This window comes from Scyliorhinus canicula, chromosome 3 (assembly GCF_902713615.1).
Source record: "Scyliorhinus canicula chromosome 3, sScyCan1.1, whole genome shotgun sequence".
In the NCBI taxonomy this organism is placed as follows: Eukaryota; Metazoa; Chordata; class Chondrichthyes; order Carcharhiniformes; family Scyliorhinidae; genus Scyliorhinus; species Scyliorhinus canicula.
Window position 1 is genome coordinate 272,272,959 of NC_052148.1, and position 23,738 is coordinate 272,296,696.

Consider the following 23,738-nt stretch of genomic DNA (forward strand, 5'->3'; position numbering starts at 1 on the left):
CAAGTAGCAACACAGAGGCCAGGAGCATTCTGCAGACTGGAGTGAAAGTGAGTTGGTGAGGGCTGTTGAGGATGAAATCTGTCACGGGGGGACCTATCTTCATAATAAGCGGTAAGGCTAATTCGATATTGTAGTTGAATAGACGTCTCCTCAAGAACTTTCAAAGGCGCACGAGTGTTGTATAAAAGTGAAACATGTGAATCTGAAATACGGTAGGTATACTGTCGATGCTCCAATCTGCGAGCGAGAATTGAAAAGCGTTCGGAGCTGTGCAGATTGGTCCTTCTCATTTTTATCTTTTTGGTCAGGGTCAAAAAATGAAGTAATTTGATCCCAGATTTGCACTTTGAGGCAGAAGGGGCTGCTTATGATGTGAGGCTGAACAACATGGTGCGTTTTCGCAAACGTGTCTGAGGCTGATTCAACAGCCCCAGAGTGGCTGAGCTGCAGAGGGACCTGCAGAAGCTTCTTAGAGTCGGGAAGGTTAGGGGGAGATTTAATGAGGTGGGGGCGGGGGGGGGAGGTTCAAAATCATGAGAATTTCGATGGAGTAAATAAGGAGAAACTGTTTTCACCAGTAGGAGGCTCAGAGAGACACAGATTTATGATAATTGACGAAAGAATCAGAGAGGGAACTGAAGAGAGTTTTTGTGTGAGTCGTGATCCGGGACGCCTTGTCTGAAATGGCGGTGGAAGCAGATTCAATAGTAACTTTCAGAAGGAAATTGGATAAATGCTTGAATAGGAGATATTTGCTGGATTTCAGGGAGCGAATTGAAAAGCTCTTTCCAAGAGTCAGCTCAGAAATGACAGGGGGTGAATGGCCTCCTTCTTTAATCTAAGATTCTGTGAATTTAATTCCATTCCTCCTTGGGAGATTCTGCACAGTCCAGTTCGCAGGTAGCTGTGAATAATTGAGAACATTTATTGTCTATTTAAATACAATAGGAATCGAGTGATGCCAGAATGCATGTGTCTATTCAAGGGCATTATTGTTGCCAACTTCATAGCAGATCAGATTATCCTCAGGCAAATCATGTAGCAGACTGAGAATGCTGTGGGCTAAAGTGGCAGGATAACACAAAGTCCAGCTGAGCAATTGCTGCATTGTTGGACAGACCATCTTTTAAAAAATTCATTTACAGGATGTGGTTAGACCAGCATTTATTGCCCGTCCCTAATTGCCCTTCATAAGGTGGTGGTGAGTTGCCTTCTTGAACCGCTGCAGTCCTTGATGTGTAGGTACACCCACAGTGCTGTTAGGGAAGGAGCTCCAGGATTTTGACCCAGCGATAGTGAAGGAACGGCCAATATATTTCCAAGTCAGGATGGTGAGTGACTTGGAGAACAAGGTTCGCTGAATGTGCTGTCTCAGGAGTCTTGGTGATTTGCTGCAGTGCATCTTGTCAATGGTACACACGGCTGCTATTGTTTGTTGGTGGTGGAGAGATTAAATGTTTGTGGATGGGGTGACAATCAAGCGAGCTGCATTGTCCTGGATGATGTCAAACTTCCTGAGTGTTGTTGGAGCTGCGCTCATCCAGGCAAGTGGAGAGTGTTCCATCACACTCCTGACTTGTGCCTTGTAGATGGTGGCCGGGATTCTCCAGATCCCTGGCTGCATGTTTCTCGATGGCGAGGTCACTTGTCAATGGGATTTCCCACAGAAGCCACCCCACACCTCCAGGCGGGGTGCACCGCCAACGGGAACATGTAATCCTGACAGCTGGAGAATTCCGGCCAATGGCTTTGTGGAGACAGGAGGTGAGTTACTCACCGCAGGCTTCCTAGCTTCTGACCTGCTCTGGGTCTGGTTGCCACAGTAATTATATGGCTAGCCCAGATCAGCTTCGAGTCATTGGTAACCCTCCCCCCCACAGGATGTTGATAGTGAGGGGATGGGAAATGCCATCGACCATCAAGAGACAATGATTAGAATGTATCTTGTGGGAGATGTACTGCTTCATTGTCTGAGGAGTTGCAAATGGTGCCGAGCATTGTGCAGTCATCTGCAAACATCCCTACGTCTGACCTGATGGTGGAAGGGAGGTCATTGATGAAGCAGCTGAAGATGGTTGGATCTATAATGACTGTAATAGATCATTTTATCACCTATATAGACCCATGTTGGTGCAAACAGAATCCTGATACCAGTGTGTTGCTAATACCATTGTTATTTTTTTGCCAGTAATTCTTGCCCTCGCTCAAGCTGCGAGTGAACTGACTCAACTGCCCGTCACTGACTCTCTCCGCACTTTCAATGTGTCTCAAAACACATCAGATACCCTGGGAACTCTCACGCCAGAGCACAAAGGTAGGTTGGAAATTCCTGTCAAGCTTTACACTGTCATACACAAACTCTGCTTCAGTGGCAAGGGTCTGGTGTAAACAGCATGAAAATTCATCATTTCTGCATTACACAGATACATCTTTACTTCTTTGAAAAGCTGCCTGTATTTAAAACCTCATAGAGACTGGTTATAATTATTTCACATAATCCCCTTTCATTAAACTTACATTAGCTCCGTAACCATTCACAAGGCTATGGACCACATGCTGGAATGGATAGGCGTTTGATGGCCGGCACAGACACTGCGGGCCGAAGGGCCTTGCTCTGTGCTGTAATGACTCTATGATTACTCTCAAAGGCCACTACTGCTCATGCTGACCTGATCAATAATTTGGGGCAGCATGGTAGCATTGTGGATAGCACAATCGCTTCACAGCTCCAGGGTCCCAGGTTCGATTCCGGCTTGGGTCACTGTCCCCGTGTGTGCGTGGGTTTCCTCCGGGTGCTCCGGTTTCCTCCCACAGTCCAAAGATGTGCAGGTTAGGTAGATTGGCCATGATAAATTGCCCCTAGTGTCCAAAATTGCCCTTAGTGTTGGGTGGGGTTACTGGGTTATGGGGATAGGGTGGGTGTGTTGACCTTGGGTAGGGTGCTCTTTCCAGGAGCCGGTGCAGACTCGATGGGCTGAATGGCCTCCTTCTGCACTGTAAATTCTATGTTAATTTGATCCGATCAAATAAGGAGAAGTGTAGGTTTGGTCTGTGGACGCACACTGGCCTTGAGTCAGTAGTATGGATTCATCTCTCTCCATTAGGACAATTGGTTAGATAGTTTGAGGGGCACCACCCCACAAATGTTGGGTAAGGCCCCAGGAGTCAGGTTCCCATGAACTACCCCAGCTGGTACAGAGATTGAACATCGGTGCCATTCCACATTGCTATCTAGCCAACACCTCCCATGAGTCAGGTCATGGATTCAAATCCCACTTCAGGGTGTTGAGCACCAAATCTAGGCCAACAGTGCCAGTGCAGTGTTGCAGGGAGTGCTACACTGTCAGACGTGTTGTTAGTCAAATACGATGTGCGTGAAACACAATGTGCCTCTCAGTTGGATATTAAAGGTCCCGTTGTGCTATTTCAAAGCGTAGCAGGGCAGTTCTCTCTGGTGTCCTGGTCAATATCTAAACCCTGAATCACCATCACTAAAAATAACAAAAAAGCAGAACACAGCAGGTACTGAAAAATAGGAAATGCTGAAAATACACAGCAGCTCTGATAGCTTCTGTAGGCAGAAAAACAGAGTTCAGATTATAGAAACATACACAAAACACCAAGGCAGGCCAGCAGCACGGTTCGATTCCCGTATCAGCCTCCCTGAACAGGCGCCGGAATGTGGCGACCAGGGACTTTTCACAGTAACTTCATTGAAGCCTACTCGTGACAATAAGCGATTTTCATTTCATTTCAAATAGAAACAGGAGGGGACTATTTGGCCCTTCCAGCCTGCTCCCCCATTCATTATGATCATGGCTGATCATCAAGTTCAATACCCTGATCCTGCCTCCCTCCATATGACTTTGTCCCTTCAGCCCCAAGAGCTGTACCTAATCCCTTCTTGAAGCTACGCAATGTTTTAGCCTCAACTACTTTCTGTGGCCGTGAATTCCACAGATTCCCCGCTCTCTGGGTGAAGAGATTTCTCCTCCCCTCAGTCCTAAAAGGTTTGCCCCTTATCCTCAAACTATGACCCCTAGTTCTGGACAGGGCCGGCTCAAGGCACCGGCAACTCGGGCAGTCGCCCGGGGCGCCATGTGCTGGGGGGCGCCAGAGACTCGGGTCCCGCGCATGCGCAGTTGGGCCGGTGCCAACCAGCGCATGCGCGGTGGCCGCCCTCCCCCAAGGCGCCCCCCCCCCCCGGTCCGCCCCCCCGCTTGGTCCGCTCCCCCCGCCCCCCCTTCGGGTCCGCCACGCCCCCCCCTCGCGTCCGCCCCCCCCCCGCGTCCGCCCCCCCTCGGGTCCGCCCCCCCCCCGCTCCCCTCCTCGCCCCCCCCCCCCCCCGCCCCTCGGCCCCGCCCCCTCGGCCCCAAGGGCGCCGAAGTTCAGCTTGCCCGGGGCGCCAGCAACCCTAGGGCCGGCGCTGGTTCTGGACACCCCACCATCGGGAACATTCTTTCTGAATCTATCCTGTCTCATCCTGTTAGAATTTTGTAAGTTTCTAATAGATCCCGTCTCACTCTTCGAAACTCCAATGAATATATTACGAACCATATTACTCCGCATATTACAATCCCGCCATCCCAGCAATCAGCCTGGTAAACCTTGGCTGCTCTCCCTCCATAGCAAGAACATCCTTCCTGAGATAAGGTCACAACACTGCACACAATACACCAGGAGTGGCCTCACCAAGGCCCTGTACAATTGCAGTAAAACATCCCTATTCCTATACTCAAATCCTTTCACTATGAAGGCCAACATACCATTTGCCATCTTTGCTGCCTGCTGTACCTGCGCGCTTACTTTCAGCAACAGAGGCACAAGGACACCGAGGTCTCACTGAGTGTCAATTTGGCCCACGGAGTCTGCACCAACCCCCTGTAAGAGCACCCTACCCGAGGCCCCCCCCCCCCCCCCCCCACCCCCCCCCCCCCACCCCCCCGCCCCACCATTTCCCTTACCCCCACCTGGCTTTGGACACTAAGGGCAATTTATCATGACCAATCCACCTAACCTGCACATCTTTGGAATGTGGGAGGAAACCGGAGCACCCGGAGGAAATCCACGCAAACGCAGCGAGAACGTGCAGACTCCACACAGACAGCGACCCAAGCCGGGAATCAAACTCGGGTCCCTGGCGCTGTGAAGCAGCAGTGCTAACCACTGTGCTGCAACGCCGCCCTTGTGTTGACTTGCATTTGTGTAGCATCTTGAGTTAGATATTTTGATAGAGAAAAGTGCCGAGAGTAATGAGGGACAGATGGGGAAAGTGGAGCAGCAAAAAACAATCGGATCAGCCGTGATTTTATTGAATGGTGCAGTAGACCCGAAGGGCCGAATAGCCTACTGCTTCTGTTCCCAAGTCCTATGTTCGTATTTTCATGTGATGCACAAACAATGGCACAGAGCACTGAGGCCAAATGACCTGTTGGAAAATATCTGTATCATCTCCCCACTCGTTAGAGATCCAACTTGTTCATCAGAATCGTTAAGAAAGTAACTGGATGTGTGGAGTCGCCCTGCTATCAGTGACAGGCACTAGATAGCTGATTGAACCCTTTGCATGTTACTACCAGCCCAAGCTGACTGTAGGAGTGTCTGAACTGATAACGTTTTCAGGTCAATTGTCCAGTGATGTGGGAAAGCACCATTGGCTGATGGTTGACTAAAGATATTTACAGAAATGATTTACGATATTTGCATTGCTTGATGGTGAGTAGCAGCAACAACAACTTGCTTTTCTGTAGTGCCCATAAAACAGGGTCAATGCGTAACAGGAAAGCTTGCCAAGTATGACGTTGTGTCATACAAAGAAATGTTAATAAGGTGACCAAAAACGTGGTCAGAAAGGGAGGTTTTCAGGAGCATCTTAGAGGAGGGGGGGAGGTGGAGAAGCTGAGAGGGAGAGAATTCCAGAGCTGAGGGCTCAGACAGGGGAAGGCACGGCCGCCAATAGTGGAGCGATTGAAATTGTGAATGCTCAAGGGTCAGGAATTAGAGAAGAGCAGAGATATCAGAGCTGAGGGGCTGAACAAGGTTATAGAGATAGAGAGTGGAATAAGGAATAGAGTGGTGGAAAACCAAAATCGTCCCTAGATGTATCTAATTCTAAAGGAGTTGACCATTTATTGGAAGTCGGAAAACCCTCCTTCTTCAATATTGTTCTGTGAACCTCATCGGTTCAAATATTTACATCCTAATTACAAACTCTGTGATGATTATCACTTTGCAAGTCCAGCTGTGTGCTGCTTTAAACATTTGACTTCACCCTTGGATAGATAATAAAAAGTTCTCTTTGCCGTACACCTCATGCTTCAGAAACTCTCCATCATTTAAATTACATGCTGTTGCTGGTGGAATGATGCAATGCAGAAGCGAGAGGTACCTGGACGTGGATAAAATATCTCACAGGTCATATAATGTTTCTTAAAAGAGCAAGTAGAAGGAAGTGTTCATTTGTAAAAAATAAATTTAGATACCCACATTAATTTTTTCCAATTAAGGGGCAATTTAGCGTGGCCAATCCACCTACCCTGCACATCTTTGGGTTGTGGGGGCGAAACCCACGCAAACACGGGGAAAATGTGCAAACGCCACACGGACAGTGACCCGGGGCCCGGGATCAAACCCGGGACCTCGGTGTCATGAGGCAGCAGTGCTAACCACTGCACCACCATGCTGCCCTCAAGGAAGTGCTCATCTCCAAGAAGCACTGCGGCAACTCACCGACGCTCCTTTAACAGCACATGGACTGCAGCGGTTCAAGGAGGCAGCTCACCACCGCCTTCTCAAGGGCAATTAGGGATGGGGAATGGACGCTGGTCTTACCCCTGATGTCCACATCCCATGAAAGAATGAGAAGTTTGCCAGTGAGGGATTTCAGTGCAAAGTGTGACACTTGTACGGAACATTAGACTGGAAGTTCTGGGCACACATTCCCCGATTTCCTCCCACGAATTAATACTGACCAGTGTGGCCTCTGAGCATTTGCTCCTCATTGGGGCAGCTGCAATTGTACAGCTCCCTTCATTGCCCCTTAGTTGCAGCTAAGAAGGCACTTTTGATGTGTCGTTAAGTAGGAAGTTATAGCAGCCAATTTGCACGCAGCAAGCATGTAGACAGCAATGTGATAACCACCGCAGAATCTATTTTATTGATGTTGAACTACCCAGCTCTTTGAAATAATGCACAAGACTGTTTCCATTTGTCTGAGGGCAGATGCCGCTCCAAGTTAATGTCTTATCCAAACGTTGGCACCTCTGACAGAGCAGCACTCCTTCAGTATTGTACTGAAAGTATCAATCTCTATTTTGCTCTTGTCCAAGATCGATGTTTATATTGCCTCTTCCTTTCTCTCTTCTCCTGCTTGGTGTCCAGGGGCTGGTTTAGCTCAGTGGGCTAGACAGCTGGTTTGTGATGTAGAACAAGGCCAGCAGCGCGGGTTCAATTCCCGTATCAGCTGAGAATTCTGAATTCTCCCTCTGTGTACCTGAAGAGGTGCCGGGATGTGGCGACGAGGGGCTTTTCACAGTAACTTCATTGCAGTGTTAATGTAAGTCTACTTGTGACAATAAAGGTTATTTATTTGAAAGGGACGAAGAAGTAGATTCAATAATAACTTTCAAAAGGGATCTAGATAAATACTTGAAAAGGAAAAATGGCAGGGCTATGGAAAGAGTGAAGGAGTGGAACTAATTTGGAAAACTACCATAGGTACAATGAGTCAAATGGCCAACTTCTGAGCTGTTAAATTCTGCAATTAGAACATTATGCATCATAAGGAAAGGCAATTATTCCTTTTCAATGTAAATAGTCTCTCTGAAGGTAGAGTGGTGTTTTCAGAAATTCATCTGATTTCTACCCTCTGGATACTTGAGGTTATCCAAACCCTGTTTCCCTTTTCTAACTTGCGGCAAGTCCTATTCGCCCCCTCCCCTGTGCTCTCTGACCTTCACTGGCTCCCAGTTGGAAAAGGACCCGATCTTCAAATTCTCGTCCTTGTTTTCAAATTGCTACATGGCCTCGCCCTCTTCCTGTCTCTGCCATCTCCTCCAGTCTCAGGTTTCTGCGTTCCTCCAAACGTTAGGTCAGGCCACACTTGGAGTATAGTGTTCAATTCTGGTCGCCATACTACCAGAAGGATGTGGAGGCTTTAGAGAGGGTGGCAGAAGAGATTTACCAGGATGTTGCCTGGTCTGGAGAGCATTAGCTATGAGGAGTGTTGAATAAACTCTGTTTGTTCACACTGGAATGACCGAGGTTGAGGGTCGACCCCCCTGATAGAGGTCTACAAAATTATGAGGGGCATAGACAGAGTAGATAGTCAGAGGCTTTTCCCCAGGGTAGAGGGGTCTATTACCAGGGGGCATAGGTTTAAGGTACGAGGGGCAAGGTTTAGAGGAGATGTACGAGGCAAGTTTTTAACACAGAGGGTAGTGGGTGCCTGGAACTCGCTGCCAGAGGAGGTGGTGGAAGCAGGGACGATAGTGACATTTAAGGGGCATCTTGACAAAAACATGAATAGGATGGGAAAAGAGGGATATGGACCCCGGAAGTGTAGAAGATTTTAGTTTAGTCGGCGCAGACTTGGAGGGCTGAAGGGCCTGTTCCTATGCTGTACTTTTCTTTGTTCTTTGTTCTTTGTCGGCTTCTTGAGCATCTCTGATTTCTATCACTCCACCATTGAGTAACGTGTCTTTAGCTCAAGTACTGAGCTTTGGAATTCCACCCCTTCTTTAAGATGTTCCTTTAAACCCATTTCTTTGACCCAGCTTTCAGTCACCTGTCCTGATAGCCTCTTTTGCAGTTTGATGATATTTCAGTTATGTTGCTGTGAAGCACCTTGTGATCTTTTACTCTGTTAGAGGTGCCATATAAATACAAGTTGTTGTTGATGATTCCTTAACTTAGTTTTCTCCATTTAGCAGGAAATCCGAATGTGCCAAGGACTCTCGAATTGAAACATTCCTGTTATGAAGGTGGTCACAGTTATTGTATGAACGGTGATTGTATGTACCGGGAGTACCAGGATCAGATCACCAAATTACGGACGTGTGTGTAAGTCTACGAGAATTTTAATCTCTTTGAAATGACCTTTAAAATTCAGAGATGACATCCTACTGAAAGAGAAGGTTGATCACGATTGTCGTGGTTTCTCCAGGAATTAGAGATTAACCGTTGGTAGCACCAGGTCCTGGGAAAAGAGCAGTAGTGAAAAACTGAACTGTTAAAAAAGTAAATCCTTAAAATAAATCAGGGGAGGGAGGTCTGTTTGACTGAGAGTCAGGTAGAATGCAATTAAGTGTCATTTTTATAATGACATAAAGGCACCAATCACACCTGGGTGATTGGGTAAGCATGTTGTGGGTTCATTTATTGAGACTGGGCACATGAGAACAGATGTACGTGGATAGAAATCTTGAAGCCACCAGCAGCAGAGCTGTATGTGCATTTTCTGCTCCAAAGCAAAAGTGAAACTAAACTTGGACATCTAGTGATGTCATGCTGCAATCCCTTTAAGCTATATGACATTTTGAAAGATCAATGGGTTACCATTGATCAGAAACTGAACTGGACTAGCCACATCATTACTGTGGCTACCAGGGTAGGTCAAAGGCTAGGAATCCGATAGCGAGTAACTCACCTCCTGACCCCCCCCCCCCCCCCCCCCCCACCCCCACCCCAAACCTGTCCACTATCTACAAGGCACAAGTCAGGAGGGTAATGGAATACTCTCCACTTGCCTGGATGAGCGCAGCTCCAACAATACTCAAGAAGCTCAACACCATCCAGGACAAAGCAGCCCTGCTTGATTGTTCCTTCTTCCACAAACATTCAAACCCTCCACCACCGACGCACAGTGGCAGCCGTGTGTACCATCTACAAGATGCACTGCAGTAACTCACCAAGGTTCCTTAGGCAGCACCTTCCAAACCCACGGCCACTACCATCTAGAAGGACAAGAGCAGCAGATACCTGGGAACCCCACCACCTGGAGGTTCCCCCCCAAGTCACTCACCTCCCTGACTTTGAAATATATCGCCGTTCCTTCACTGTCACTGGGGCAAAATCCTGGAACTCCCTGACAGCAAAGTGGGTGTACCCACACTTGAAGGATTGCAGCAGCTCAAGAAGGCAGTTCACCATCACCTCCCGAAGGGCAATTAGGGATGGGCAATAAATGCTGGTCTAACCAGCGACACCCACATCCCGCAAATGAATAAAAGAAAACAGCACTAAGCAGTGAAGAATCTTGTTGCTTTCTGATTGGCTGTGGGGAGATGTGGAGCTGCGATGATGCATCGGCAATGGCAGGAATGTGAGTCGGAGAAGATGGAGGCAGAAGGTCAAATGATGTCACCTGCAGGAATCTGCCCAACCAGAGTTGACAAAGCCAATGAAATGTGTAATGATCAAATGAACCACGCTGATTTAGTGGTGGTGACATGGACCTGCATTTTAAATTCCATCTGCAGAGACAGGACCTGCATTTTAAATTCCATCTGCTGTTGACTTGTTGACTTTGAAGAGTAAAGTTGGGCATTGTGTGAAACCAGTATTTCACCCAATCCTCTGTGTTTCCTCTGGGTGGAATATGTTAAAATCATTCCTAAATTACTGTTCTTAAAATGGAAGTAGATTTTGCTGAATTAATTCATGCTCCCCAAGTAGAAATCTCCAAACAAATTGACTGGAATAAAACAACTCAGTAAAAATCTCAATCTGCCGTGCAAAAGGCGTTTAAATCTCTCAAGTAAAGGCTGAAGCGGGTAACCTGATAAAGAGAGGTCTCTAACAAAATGAAAGGGAATAGGGTAGATGTAGAGAAACTATTTCTAATTGCGGGGGAGATCAGAACTAGAAGCCATAAATAATAATCTTTATTATTGTCACAAGTAGGCTGACATTAACCCTGCAATGAAGTTACTGTGAAAAGCCCCTAGTCGCCACATTCCGGTGCCTGTTCGGGGACACAGAGGGAGAATTCAGAATGTCCAATTCACTTAGCAAGCACGTCTCTCGGGACTTGTGGGAGGAAACCGGAGCACCCGGGTGAAACCCACGCAGGCACGGGGAGAACGTGCAGACTCAGCACAGGCAGTGACCCAAACCTGGGACCCTGGCACTGTGAAGCAACAGTGCTAACTACTGTGTTACAAATAGACAGTCACTAATCAATCAAAACAGGAATTCGGGAGAAACCTCTTTACCCAGCGAGTGGTGGGAATGTGGAATTATCCACAGTGGTTGAGATGAATAGTGGAGAGACATTTAAGGGGAAACTGGATAAAAACAGGAGCGAGAAAGGAATAGAATGATATGCTGCCAGGGTGAGATGGAGAGGGGAGAGGGAGGTCCAGAAAATTGGGAGAACATTTGGCTATTCAACATTCTTCAATAGGCAGATGTGGTCTCGATCTTTAACATGGATAAAATAGCTCCAAGTAGAGCATAAATTGAATCCAAAAGAAAGGAAGTTATGGTGAACTTTATAAAACCCTGCGTTGGGCCACAGCAGGATGATTAAGGCTTTGGTGGTGGGGGAGGGGGGGGTCTGGAGGAGATTCACTGGAATGATACCAGGGGGTGAGGGACTTCAGTTATGTGGAGAGATTAGAGAAGGTGTGATTGTTCTCCTGAGAGTGGAGAAGGTTAAGGGGAGATTTAATCGAGGTGTTGAAATTTATGAAGAGTTTTATTTAAGTAACGAGGGAGAAACTGTTCCCAATGGTAGGAGGGTTAGTAAACAGATGGGGCAGAGATTGACGATGAGATCCACAGGAGGAATAAGAAGAGGGTTTTTTTTCACATTGAGTTGTTGTGATCTGGGATGCACTTCCGGGAAGCAGTTTCAAAATACGGGATTCTCCATTGGCGTTTTCTCCACTTCACCGGCAGCGCACGCTCGCACATTTCCCTAGAATCCTGCTGCCAACGGGGGCGCACCGTGCCAGAAAACACGGCTGGAGTATCCCGCCCAATAGCTTTCACAAGGGAATTGGCGGGATATGGGTAGTGTGGACTCATTGGCTCGCTCTTTCACGGGGCTGGCACTGATGCAATGGGCTGAATGGCCTCCTTCTGTGTTCTTTGATTCTGTCACAGAGCCTAGGATTTGGCAATGAATTTGTGTGTCCGTAGAAACTCTTTGCTATGGTTACAATGAACTAAACTGAGACAGTGGAGGATATGACTCAAGAGATGAAAAAAATCCAGAGACAATCGTGTGCATTCCTTTTAAAGGATTTCAGCTGATCCATCCTGACACCAAGATTCTTCCTGTCATTTCAGTGTGCTGATGAGGATTGGTGCTCCGGCTGTAGTATTAATGTTGCACCAACATAGCATCAAGTGCAGTGCAGAAGGGAGACCATTCAGTCCATCTTACCTGTGCCGGCTCTTTGAAAGATCAACCCAACTGGCCCCACTCCTCCTGCCCTTTGCCTATAGTCCTGAAGTTTGTGTCTTTTCAGCTGTTCATCCAATTTTGACAACTGCATGGGTTTATTTCACAAAGTTACGCTCACAATAATTTATACACTTGCTGCAATTTCCTGTCCATTATTTTTTAAGTAATAGACTAGGAATTGGGCCATTCCTGCATTCCTTATTCTTGTTCCTGTTACTCACTACTCCACATTTCCAATTAGCCGCTAGGAAATTATAGGGGATGCAGAAACAGCTGATCGACCTGTCCATGTTTCTAACGAGACGGTGCAGACTATTTTTATTGCTGCAGCTAGAGATTAGGCAAGGCAACTGCTGAGAGTTTGTCTCCGCTTGTGAGAGAGTCGAGGGCAGAATCTCATTGAGGGAGGGAGCGCCCATTTAAGACCGAGATGAGGAGGAATTTCTTCTCTCAGCGAATCTGTGGGATTCTTTACCGCAGAGAGCTGTAGAAGCTGGGTCGTTAAGGGAAGCCGAGGCTGAGATAGATGGATTTTTAATCAGTGAGGGGATCGAGGGTCTTGGGGGATAAGGCGGGAAAGTGAAGTTGAGGATTATCATACCAGATCAGCAGGGTCTCATTGAATGGTGGAACAGATTCGATGGGCCGAATGGCCGACTTCCGCTCCTACGTCTTATCGCATAATTGTGTCCAGTTCTGGGATCCACAACAGGGGAATGATGTCAAGGCTTTGAAGAAGGTGCTGAGGAGATTTAGTAAGATGGTGCTGAGGGACTGGAGGATGTCAGATATGTGGAGAGACTGCAGAGGTTGGAAATGTTCACCTTAGGGAAGCGAAATAAACTGTTTCCAGTGGCTGAAGGTCACAGGTAATGGGTCAAAGACTGAGAGGGGGAGATGAGGAGAAATTAGTTTACACAGCGAATACTTGGAATGGAAAAATTTTCAGGAATATGGGGAGAGAGAGGGGAGAGCGGGACTCATTGCGTAGATCTTTCAAAGAGCTGGCATTGGCACATGATGGGCCAAATGGCCTCCTTCTGTGCTGTATTATTCCACGTCTCAGCTGAAGGATAGAACAACAATGACCTCATCATTGTACTCGTGTGCCTGCCCGATTCATGAGTGAGTGAGGGTTGAACCCGCAATCTGATTCAGAGGCATTAATGCTGCCCTGTCTAGGCCCAATGAATTAGGAATGTTTGGTGTCACGCAAGCATCCTGGCCCCGTGTTTCCAGACTGAAATGCTTTAAGTAAGAGTGACAGACCATGAGTCATGAACAGAATTAAAGATGTTGAGTAGGAGACACAGTATAGGCCATCGGTATCGTTGCCTCAATAGCAATAACAACAACAACTCATTGGGCGGAATTCTCCCAAACAATGACTATGAGTGGGCTTCTCCGGTCTCCCAGCCCTGTGTTCCCTGCTGGGAAACCCACGGGATGGGGTGCTCTGCCAGCGGGAACAGACAATCCCAAATAGCTGGAGATTTCCAGCCGGAAATGTCATTTTGGGCAGGAAATCCGGTGAGAATTCCGTTGGCTGTACCGGCACGGTCACCATCACAACTCACCCACTCCTTGCCATTTTCCTGGAGCTTGGGGAGATTCTCACTGAAAATTCCCACATCTATAATTTTCTCTGGAGTGGGGAACTAAAGACGCCGACAAGGCCGGCTCCTCGGAGACCGGGGGAATCCCTTTAAAGGCGCCCCAGATCTCAAAGTTAAGTTGAAGAACTCCCACCCCCCCGACCCACGGGCGTCGCGGCTCTCTGCAGACATGGGCAAGACCCTCAACCCTCGACCTCAGAGGGGCAACCTCCCCCCCCCCCCCCTTCACTAAATGTCCACGTCTCCAGGAATAGCGGGAAGTGCGTCAGTCAGAACGCAGCTTGAATTGCTCTCATGGAGACATAATAGCACAGAGCAGGCCATTCAGCCCATTGAGTGAACACCAGGGAGCCATGAAGTCAGTCCCATTCACCCCCCCCCACCCCTAAAGCACTGTAACTTTATTTCCTTCGAGTGCCGTTCCAAATGAGACCATTTGAGTGTTTCTCCTTCTACCCCTTTCATAAGGAGCAAGTTCCAGGTCATTCCCGCTTGCTATGTAAAATGTTCATTCCCACATCCCCATGTTCCTTCGTATCGCTTTCCCAAAGCCATAAATCTGTGTCCCTTGGTCCTTGAACCATCGGCCAATGGGAGCAGCTTTTCCTTGTCTACATTATTCAAACCCATCACGACCTTGTTCACCTCCGTCAAATCCCCCTCCCAAATCTCCTTCACTCCAAGAGGAACGCCCCCAGATTCACCAGCCTAACCTTGTGACTAACCCCCACCCCTCACCCCTGGAACCGTTCTGGTAAATCTCCTCTGCACCCACTCAATTTGCATTTTACACAGAAGCATAGAGAAATAGGAGCAGGAGGGGACCATTCGGCCCTTCGAGCCTCTTCCGCCATTCATTATGATCATGGCTGATCATCCAACTCAAGAGCCTGAATCCCGCTTTCCCCCCCATCCCCTTTGATCCCTCTAGCCCCAGGAACTACATCTAGCTCCTTTTTGAAAACCGAATCCTGAAACATAAAAAAAGTCTTCACAGGAATGCCACTAAAATAAAATTTGACAGCGGGACCCAAGAGGAGGTTCTAGGGCAGATATTATAAAATCTGGCCAGAGAGGCGGTGTTTAAGGAGCATCATAAATGTGCAGAGAGAGGCTTGGAATCACATAGAATTTACAGTGCATAAGGAGGCCATTCGGCCCATCGAGTCTGCACCGGCCCTTGGAAAGAGCACCCTACTTAAGCCCACACCTCCATCCCATTGCCGTAACCCAGTAACCCCACCCAACCGTTTTGGACGCTAAGGACAATTGAGCATGGCCAATCCACCTAACCTGCACATCTTTGGACTGTGGGAGGAAACCGGAGCACCCGGAGGAAACCCACGCAGACACGGGGAGAACGTGCAAACTCCACACAGACAGTGACCCAAGCTGGGAATTGAACCTGGGGCCCTGGCGCTGTGAAGCAACAGTGCTAACCACTGTGCTACCGTGCTGCCCATGATGGCATTATTGGGGATGTGCAAGAGGCCAGAGTTGGAGGGGCACAAGATTTGAAAGTTTTTTGTTGGGCTAGAGGAGCGTTAGCGAGATGGGGGAGGAGTGACAATCCTGGAGGGATTTAAAAGCAAGGATGAGGAATTTAGAATCAAGACATTGTCAGCGGGTATAGGGGTGATGGGTGAACGGGGTTTGGTGCAGGTACGGACACAGGCTGCGTAGCCTCGCATATAAAGAAAGTTATGGAATTAGAGGGAACTTGACTGTGTGATCAAAGCAAAATACTGCGGAAACTGCAAATCATAAAAAATGTTTTTATATGGGAGTTGTTCTGACCTTCCACAATAACAAGAGGCTTTCTTTGTACCCCACCTATATATTCCTCATTGTGAGACTGGGCATTTAGCAGTTGTTGAAGGTACTTGGTGCTAAGGTAGTCTGTACATTCAGATCTGACTATACCCTCAGTGAAAACACCCGACAATATTCATCAGAGGAATGATAATACTTTTGTTTTCTATTGGAGACGCTGCCTTTGAAAGAGATATTAACCTGAAGCTCCACCTGTCAGGTGAATGTAAAAGATCACATGGACAGCACTGAAATCGGAGCAGGGATGTTCTGCCAGGTGCTCTGGTCAACATTAATTGTTCAACCGACATGACTAAAAATGGATTATCTGGGACTTATACCATTAGTGGGAGCTTGCTGTGCATATATTGGCTGCCATGTTTCCTGTATTGGAACAGTGACTGCACTTTAAAAGTATTTCATTGGCTGTGAAGTATTTTGGGACGTGCTGAGGTTGAGAAAGGTCAGATAGAAACATCTTTCTGTGTCTGGATTGAGTTTGAACCCAGATCTCAGACCAGCTAAATCTGTACACTGGGGGCGGTGGGGAGGGGGTCCATGTCAGGAAATTCTGTGCCATCCATTTACCTGTCCTCCACCTCGTGTTCCTCTGCATTGTGTGGGGATGAGCCTTTTCCATCAACTTAACTTCACGCAACTTGAAAGGTTAGGGCGCGGTGATTGAAGCAAAAATCAATTTGAATGCTGCAGATCCAGTCTGAAATGTCACAGCTCCTCAAACAGAGCTGGTTTCTAGCGAGCTGGTTTCTATGTCTGTGCTGTCGAACGCACTGGTTAGATCACATCCCATCCCACAATGACACAGCCATTCCAGTTTGAAGAAGAATGAAGGGCGGGATTCTCTGATCCTGAGGAGGTGTTGACGCCTTCGTAAAGGCCGTCGCGTTTCACGACGGTGTCAACAGGCCCTCAGGAGCAGCGATTCTGAGCCCTTCAGTGGGCCAGCACGGCACTGGAGCGACCCACGCTGCTCCAGCAGCCGATACCAGCCTCAAATAGGCTCCGCGGGTCTGCGCATGTGCGCTGCGGCCGGCACGGGCGCACTGCAACAGGCGCGGTTGCGCGCATGCGCGGTGGCTCCCTTCTCCGCACCGGCCCCGACGCAACACGGCATAGGGGTACAAGGGCCGGCTCGGAGCAAAAGAGGCCCCCAGCACGAGACATGTGACATTTATTCAAACTGTGATGGGCTTCATGAGGAGCTGCTCTGCTCCCGAGACCCCAGCTACATTGCTCGCAGGACAGAGGAGAAAGCACTGAGGGACACACGTTTCTACCACTCCCTTCTGTCCAGAAGAATATTGGACCAGACTCTGCTGTGAAGGTGGCAGAACAATATCACTGGTTAAAAGTAGATTGAGAGGATGGTGGGCTTTATAAACACAGGTGTAGAGTACAAGAGTGAATAAGTTGTACTGAACCTTCACTAAATCACTGGTTAGTCTCCAGCTGGAGGATTGTGTCCAGTTCTGGTCACTACACTTAAGGAAGAATGTCGAGGCTTTGGAGGGGGTGTTGAGGAGATTTATTGGAATGTTCCCAGGAGTGAGGGACTTCAGTTAACGTGGAGGGGCTGGGATTGTTCTCCTTGGAGTGAGAACGTTAATGGGAGGTTTAATAGAGGAGTTCATAGTTATAAATGATTTTGATCGGGTAAATGAGGAAAGGCTGTTTTCACTAGCAGGAGTCAACGTGGGATTTGGAGCTTGACTCGGTGCTGAAATGTCCTCAACTGAGATACTGTCTCCCTCAGTTGTTTCTGCTATTGTCAGGTCCTCAGGTATGTACAGGTCTTCACCTGACTCAGTTTGTTGTGGACTCTCGATAGACTTTGTCTCTGGTAAACTAGTTCTCGTTGCTAAAGGTTGATCAGCATGTCTTTCCTACACGACATCATCCCGAGTTTGAACGATGTAGGGGGCTGGTCTGTGCTAAGCTGATGGCAGGTATCCACTCCTCACTGGTGGTATAGTTCCTTTGCCAATACTTTCTGACCTTTATCAAAAACACGTTGTTTAGCCCTGGTCTCAGGCCACAATACCCGGTTTCGCTGTTTCCTCTCAACAATCTCTCGTCTTTGGCAGCTAAAGCAGATCAAACGCTGTGCGTAACTGACATTTACCATGAGTAATGTTTGAGAACTTTGGGTTGTCGAATGTGTTGTATTCCCGTGTCTTGTCAGGAATTGGCTGAGTCGTTTAGACAATGATCTTTGATCACGAGTTACCTTCGATAATTAATGAACGGTTGTGAAATGAACTGTGGCCCATTGTCGCTAACAAGTTGTTCAGGGTAACCGAATCTTGCAAAAATATCATCCAGTCTTTTTATTGTTCTCTCCAAGAATGTTGTCTTCATAATGGTGGCTTCAGGCCATTTCCAGACCGCGTTGACCACAATCAAACATTCTCCCATCGAATGGTTCGGTATAATCTATATGAACCCTTTGCCAAGGCCCTTCTGGCCATTCTCATGGATGTAATGGCGCTAGTGGTGGCAGGTTTCAAATCCTTGTACAAACCAAACACATGCCCGCCTTCTCCCCGATTTCACTATCGAAGCCTGGCCACCAAATAGCTTCTGGCTGTCTCCTTCATTCTTACTATCCCATAATGACCTTCATGAATTTGGTTTAGGACACATTCTCTCAACAATGGCGGAATGATGACCCTCATTCTCCGGAGTAGGCCGCCAGCCTCAACGGATAGTTTGAGAATTTGGGTAACATGTGGCTTCAACTCCGGGTTTGCTCCCATGGTCTTGTCATGAAGCACCATGTCCAGAACTTCTGACACGAGTGGATTATTTCTGGTCCCTTCTTAACTGGTCCTGTTACTGGAGTGTTAGCGACTTCTTTGAAATAGAAAATATTACCACTCGAACTATTCATTGACGACACATTGGGGTAAAGGTGATGTAGAGAATCCATCAGCGTTACCATGGAGATTTGATATTTTATTATTGTGTATGTATGCGCTGACAACAACAAAGATCATCTCTGCATCCGGCTCGTTGCTGGAGATGAAATACTGGTGTGCGGCCCAAGTACCGTTCTCAGTGGTCGATGATCCATCAGCAAAGCAAATTTCTGTCCATATAGATATTAGTAAAAATGCTTCTTAAAATGATGCCTGGAGCTTCCTTCTCTATCTGTGCATTGTCCATTTCTGCTTTGCCCAAGGATCTTGATGCAAACACTTCATTGCATCTCTTCACCATTGGGTATTATGTGAGAAACCACAGCTCCCACCCTGGATGGGAATGTGTCGCAAGCCAGCTGCAATGGTAACTTCGATTGAAGTGTGTCAGGATCTCTGACTTTAGTAATGCCTCCTTAATTTGTACAAAGGCGTTCCCCCACTGAGGCCCCAAATCAAACCAAGTTCTGTTAGATAGCGGGGTGGCTGCCAACGCCGGGAAACACCCAGCTAAACGTGCTCGACGCTGGACCCTGTTTCTTTTCTCTTAAATCGCGCCCATCATCTAAGTCTGCTTAGAATTTGATCCATGGTACGCTAGAATAACGCAGGTGCAGACATGCTGCCAAATGGAAGTAATTTATACCTGGAATAGCCCCTGTCATGTTCAGCAAATATTGTTGTGAATCTGGATCCATATTTACCTGGAGATAAACATGACTAAGGTCAACTTTACTGAAGTCTGGCCTCCAGCCAACCCAGGAAATAAATCAATTAAAGGCAGAGGACACAGTTCCCGATTGATAGTGACTTTAAAATTGCCGCACATGTGTAAAAAGCCATCTTACTTCATCACGGGTACTATAGATGTGGCCCAATCACTTCCATTAATGGTGTTGCACATTCTCCCCGTGTGTGCGTGAGTTCCCTCCGGGTGCTGCGGTTTCCTCCCACAGCCCAAAGATGTGCAGGTTCGGTGGATTGGCCGTGCTAAATTGCCCCTTGGCGCCCAAAGGTTAGGTGGAGTTATGAGGATATGGCCTTAGGTAGGATGCTCATTCAGACGGTTGGTGTAGATGGGCCAAATGGCTTACTTCTGCACTGCAGGGACTCTATTCTATGGACTTTGCAGGAGGTTGAAAGTTTCACCTCTCATCATTCTCAGGAAGGACTAGTGTGTCCACCAAAATTTTGTTCGCCTGGACAAATTATTTGAATCTTTCAGTGTCTGAGTTCCAACGCTCGGTGCTTTCATCATTTCATCCCACGATGCCAAAACCCCCCTGTGTAAGCACAAATGTGTCAGAAAAAGTTTTTTGCACGATCTCGCTTCTTTTTAAAATCTTTTTACCCAGGTAACCCTGAGTTCAGCCTGTTGCTTTTCAAGTTTTGCAAAAGCTGTGGCAAAACTCTCCTAGCTCTCAATTAACCATTGCAGGGTGTCTGTTTGTTGCTACTCACTGTAGAGGGAGCACTGTTCCAGAACATTCCGGGCAGAGCACTTGACAAGCTTCTTTTGATGCTGTTTGCATCAAATTCGTTGTTTAAGTTTTGGTTCCTTCGATTGTTTCTGCTATTATTCTGCACCCCTCTGTTGCCAGCTTTGGTAGAGTGATGTTTTGATGTTCTTTATCCCTTTTTGGATGGCTGCAGGGTGGATCGACGATTTTGTTCCTCCACCAGGTGTCATCAGTTTGTTTTGGGGTGTTTGCAGTGTGGATTATCCACCTCGTCATGGTATTTTTAAAGGATAGGCTTGCAGACCACGAAGGCACAAAAAAACAAGAGCTTAATTGGAAAGGTGTTGTCACACAGGCTGCGAGACGAGACGGACTGTTAGCCCGACCAAATTGCCGATGACATCATCAATACAGCACATGACCATACTCTTAACTTGACTCTGTTCCAATTCAGAACAGGCAACACTTCTGATATGTGCCGACGCACACCCCCAAACTAAGTCAGGTTAATTATACAAATGGTGCTCTGCTTTTCAATGTTAACATGGATACATCTTTTATATTCACTATTCCAGCTGTAAGCCAGGATACAGGGGAGAGAGGTGCGAGGAACTAACACTACTGTCTCACGCAACCCAGCAGTCAGAACTATACATGTACATTGCAGTTGGAATAGGTGTTGCATTGCTCTTCAGCGGGCTCGCTGTTCTTCTCTATTACTGCTGTCGAAACAGGTAAGCTCAGTAAGTAAATAAAGTTCACAGTAAAGGGGCTGACCCTTGTTGAAATAGAGACAAATTGCGTTTATATAGTGCCTTTCTCAACCTCAGAAGTTCCCGCCGTTTTCCGCAGCCAATGAAATGCCATTTGAAGCCCATTGCAAGCTCCCAGGAACATCAACGTCACAATGATCTGTCCATCCAATAACTTTTAGTGATGCTGGTTGAAGGATGAATCTTAACCAAGGTCACTGCTCCCCTGGTCTTCTTCAAAATAATAGTGGTGGGATCTTTTTTGTCTGTTTGAGAAATTAAGCAGAGACCTACCACCCTCCAAGGTCTCTGCGCTCCTCTCATTCTGGCCTTTTTTGCATCTTGATCATTGGTGGCCATGCCTTCAGCTGCTTGCACCCTAAGCTCTGGAATTTCCCCCCGAAACCTCACCACCTCTCTACCTGTACAGCTCTTCATAAGTAAGAAGTCTTACAACACCAGGTTAAAGTCCAACAGGTTTGTTTCAAACACGAGCTTTCGGAGCCCTGCTCCTTCCTCAGGTGAATGGAGAGGTCTTCATAAAACCTTTTTTATCAAACTTTAAGCGATCTGCCCGAAAACCCCTTCAGTGGCCTGGTGTTAAATGCTTATTTGATCATTTTCTTGTGAAGTTCTTTGGGATGTTCCAGCACATCAAAGATATTGTACGAATGCAAAGGTATTACAAATTCTTCATTTACTGTTCCACTGTGAAGGGACATTGAAGCATGTTTGATGCAGTCCATTTTCCATTCTTGCTTTTCCAGTCATTTCTAATTAACGCGCGGACTTGGCCATATTTGGGATGGTAACAATAAGCCAGAGGTGACGGCCTGAACAGCCGCCTTCAGGTGGTATAAAACTTCTACTGTTCCAAGTTCAGGATGGGCGGCACAGTGGTTAGCACTGCTGCTTCACAGCACCAGGGAGCCGGGTTCGATTCCCGGCTTGGGTCACTGTCTGCGCGGAGTCTGCACGTTCTCCCCGTGTCTGCGTGGGTTTCCTCCGGGCGCTCCGGTTTCTTCCCCCAAGTCCCGAAAGACGTGCTTATAGAATTATAGAACAGTACAGCACAGAACAGGCCCTTCGGCCCTCGATGTTGTGCCGAGCAATGATCACCCTACTTAAACCCACGTAACCCGTATACCCGTAACCCAACAATCCCCCCATTAACCTTACACTACGGGCAATTTAGCATGGCCAATCCACCTAACCCGCACATCTTTGGACTGTGGGAGGAAACCGGAGCACCCGGAGGAAACCCACGCACACACGGGGAGGACGTGCAGACTCCACACAGACAGTGACCCAGCCGGGAATCGAACCTGGGACCCTGGAGCTGTGAAGCATTGATGCTAACCACCATGCTACCGTGAGGTGAATTGGACATTCTGAATTCTCCCTCCGTGTACCTGAATAGGCGCCGGAATGTGGCGACTAGGGGCTTTTCACAGTGACTTCATTGCAGTGTTAATGTAAGCCTACTTATTATTATTATTATTAGTATACATTGTGACAGTGATTGTATCTATTTGCAGATGCCGGAAATCCAAACAAATGTACAGCAAATGTTCTGTGGAGGCACGGGTTTGACCGCGCCCGTGAGGTGCGCCAATGACAGTTGGCAAAACCATTTCTGGTGCTATTATTGTTGAACAGCATCGCACTTTGTGGGAAACTCAATCAACACCAAGAACTAATCTGGAAGAGAACTCTGTGCGTTTGCGTCACCGCATGAACACAGCAGATTTTTGTAACTGTACGCAGAACCGAGAATCACCCGTTAAGACCCTGTCTGCCTGAGGTTTTTAAATTCAATTCATAATAAGTAAATATTGAAATAATGATTATTCTCTGCATTTCCCCTCCAAACAACTATCTGTCCACTCAAAGCTGCCTGTTTCCAGATTTGTTTTTCTGATTGGGGTTGCGTTTGTTTATCACAGATTACTCAACTGGGGAAAGGGCCATTCAGCCCCTCCAGGTTGAAATCCACTCTCAACCGGTGCGCGCTCGTTCTTCCAGATACCACACCCAATGAGGTTGAGCAGTGTGGCCCAGACTTTGATTCCCAGTTGCCATGCGTACGCCGATCCGGAGGACATGGCCAACAGGTCTTCCTGGGCTTCAGAAACAAAACCCAGCCTGGGTTCTTGCTGCAGAGAGCTGTCCGACGTCAGCCCAGGAACACTCCAAAGGTGGTGGGTGAAAAAGATGGACTTTAGGATAAAGAGGATGTTCGGCTCCTTGATCCAGTTTCCTCCATTCAGTCAGATCATGGTTAACTCCAGGTGCTCACGTCGCTTCCGTGACCCTTCCTACCCTCCCCCAACAATCATCCATCAATCTCCGTTCTGAAATTCGGAATTGAACCCCAATAGCAACAACCTGTTGGGGGAGAGTTTTAACATTCCAGGTCAATAACCTTTCCTCAGAACAGGAGTTATTTGGAGAGAAGTTGGAGAGTGGGAAAGGGGGAGGGGGAGGGAAGGAAAGAACGAGAGGGAAGGTCTGTGATTGGGCAGAAGAGATTCATGGCAAGTGGGCTGGCGGAGGAAGGCAAAAGGAAATGGCAACTGAACCAATAGGGAAATAAAAACTGTGTCTGGAGGAGGTGTGAGTGGGAAAAGCAGGGGAGTGGGGAAGGATGTGGAAATCTGGGAGGTGAACAACAACAAATTGCATTATTTCCATCGTGCAAAAAAGGTTCTAACTCACATCAATTGAATAATGAAGTTTGACACTGA

The 23,738-nt window shown here is 47.5% G+C and overlaps 1 protein-coding gene across 2 annotated transcripts; it reads left to right on the top strand.

Annotated features, from left to right (window-relative positions):
- On the top strand, positions 1 to 23,738 carry LOC119963545 (epigen-like). 2 transcript variants are annotated; one of them, XM_038792842.1, is made up of 5 exons: positions 1 to 111; positions 2,189 to 2,314; positions 8,928 to 9,060; positions 20,815 to 20,973; positions 22,530 to 23,738. In XM_038792842.1, exons 1-5 carry the CDS (start codon positions 72 to 74, stop codon positions 22,582 to 22,584), a joined length of 513 nt encoding a protein of 170 aa, XP_038648770.1. In that variant the 5' UTR covers positions 1 to 71; the 3' UTR covers positions 22,585 to 23,738. The 2 variants fall into 2 exon arrangements, with proteins under 2 accessions (XP_038648770.1, XP_038648771.1); XM_038792843.1 differs by having other exon boundaries at positions 8,931 to 9,060.

What these genes read in the sequence shown, in the direction of transcription:
- LOC119963545 (XM_038792842.1), top strand. Translation starts at nt 72, where the DNA reads ATGAAATCTGTCACGGGGGGACCTATCTTCATAATAAGCG. An exon ending in ACCAAATTACGGACGTGTGT is followed by an intron (nt 9,061 to 20,814) that starts GTAAGTCTACGA and finishes TCACTATTCCAG; the next exon opens with CTGTAAGCCAGGATACAGGG. An exon ending in TATTACTGCTGTCGAAACAG is followed by an intron (nt 20,974 to 22,529) that starts GTAAGCTCAGTA and finishes ATCTATTTGCAG; the next exon opens with ATGCCGGAAATCCAAACAAA.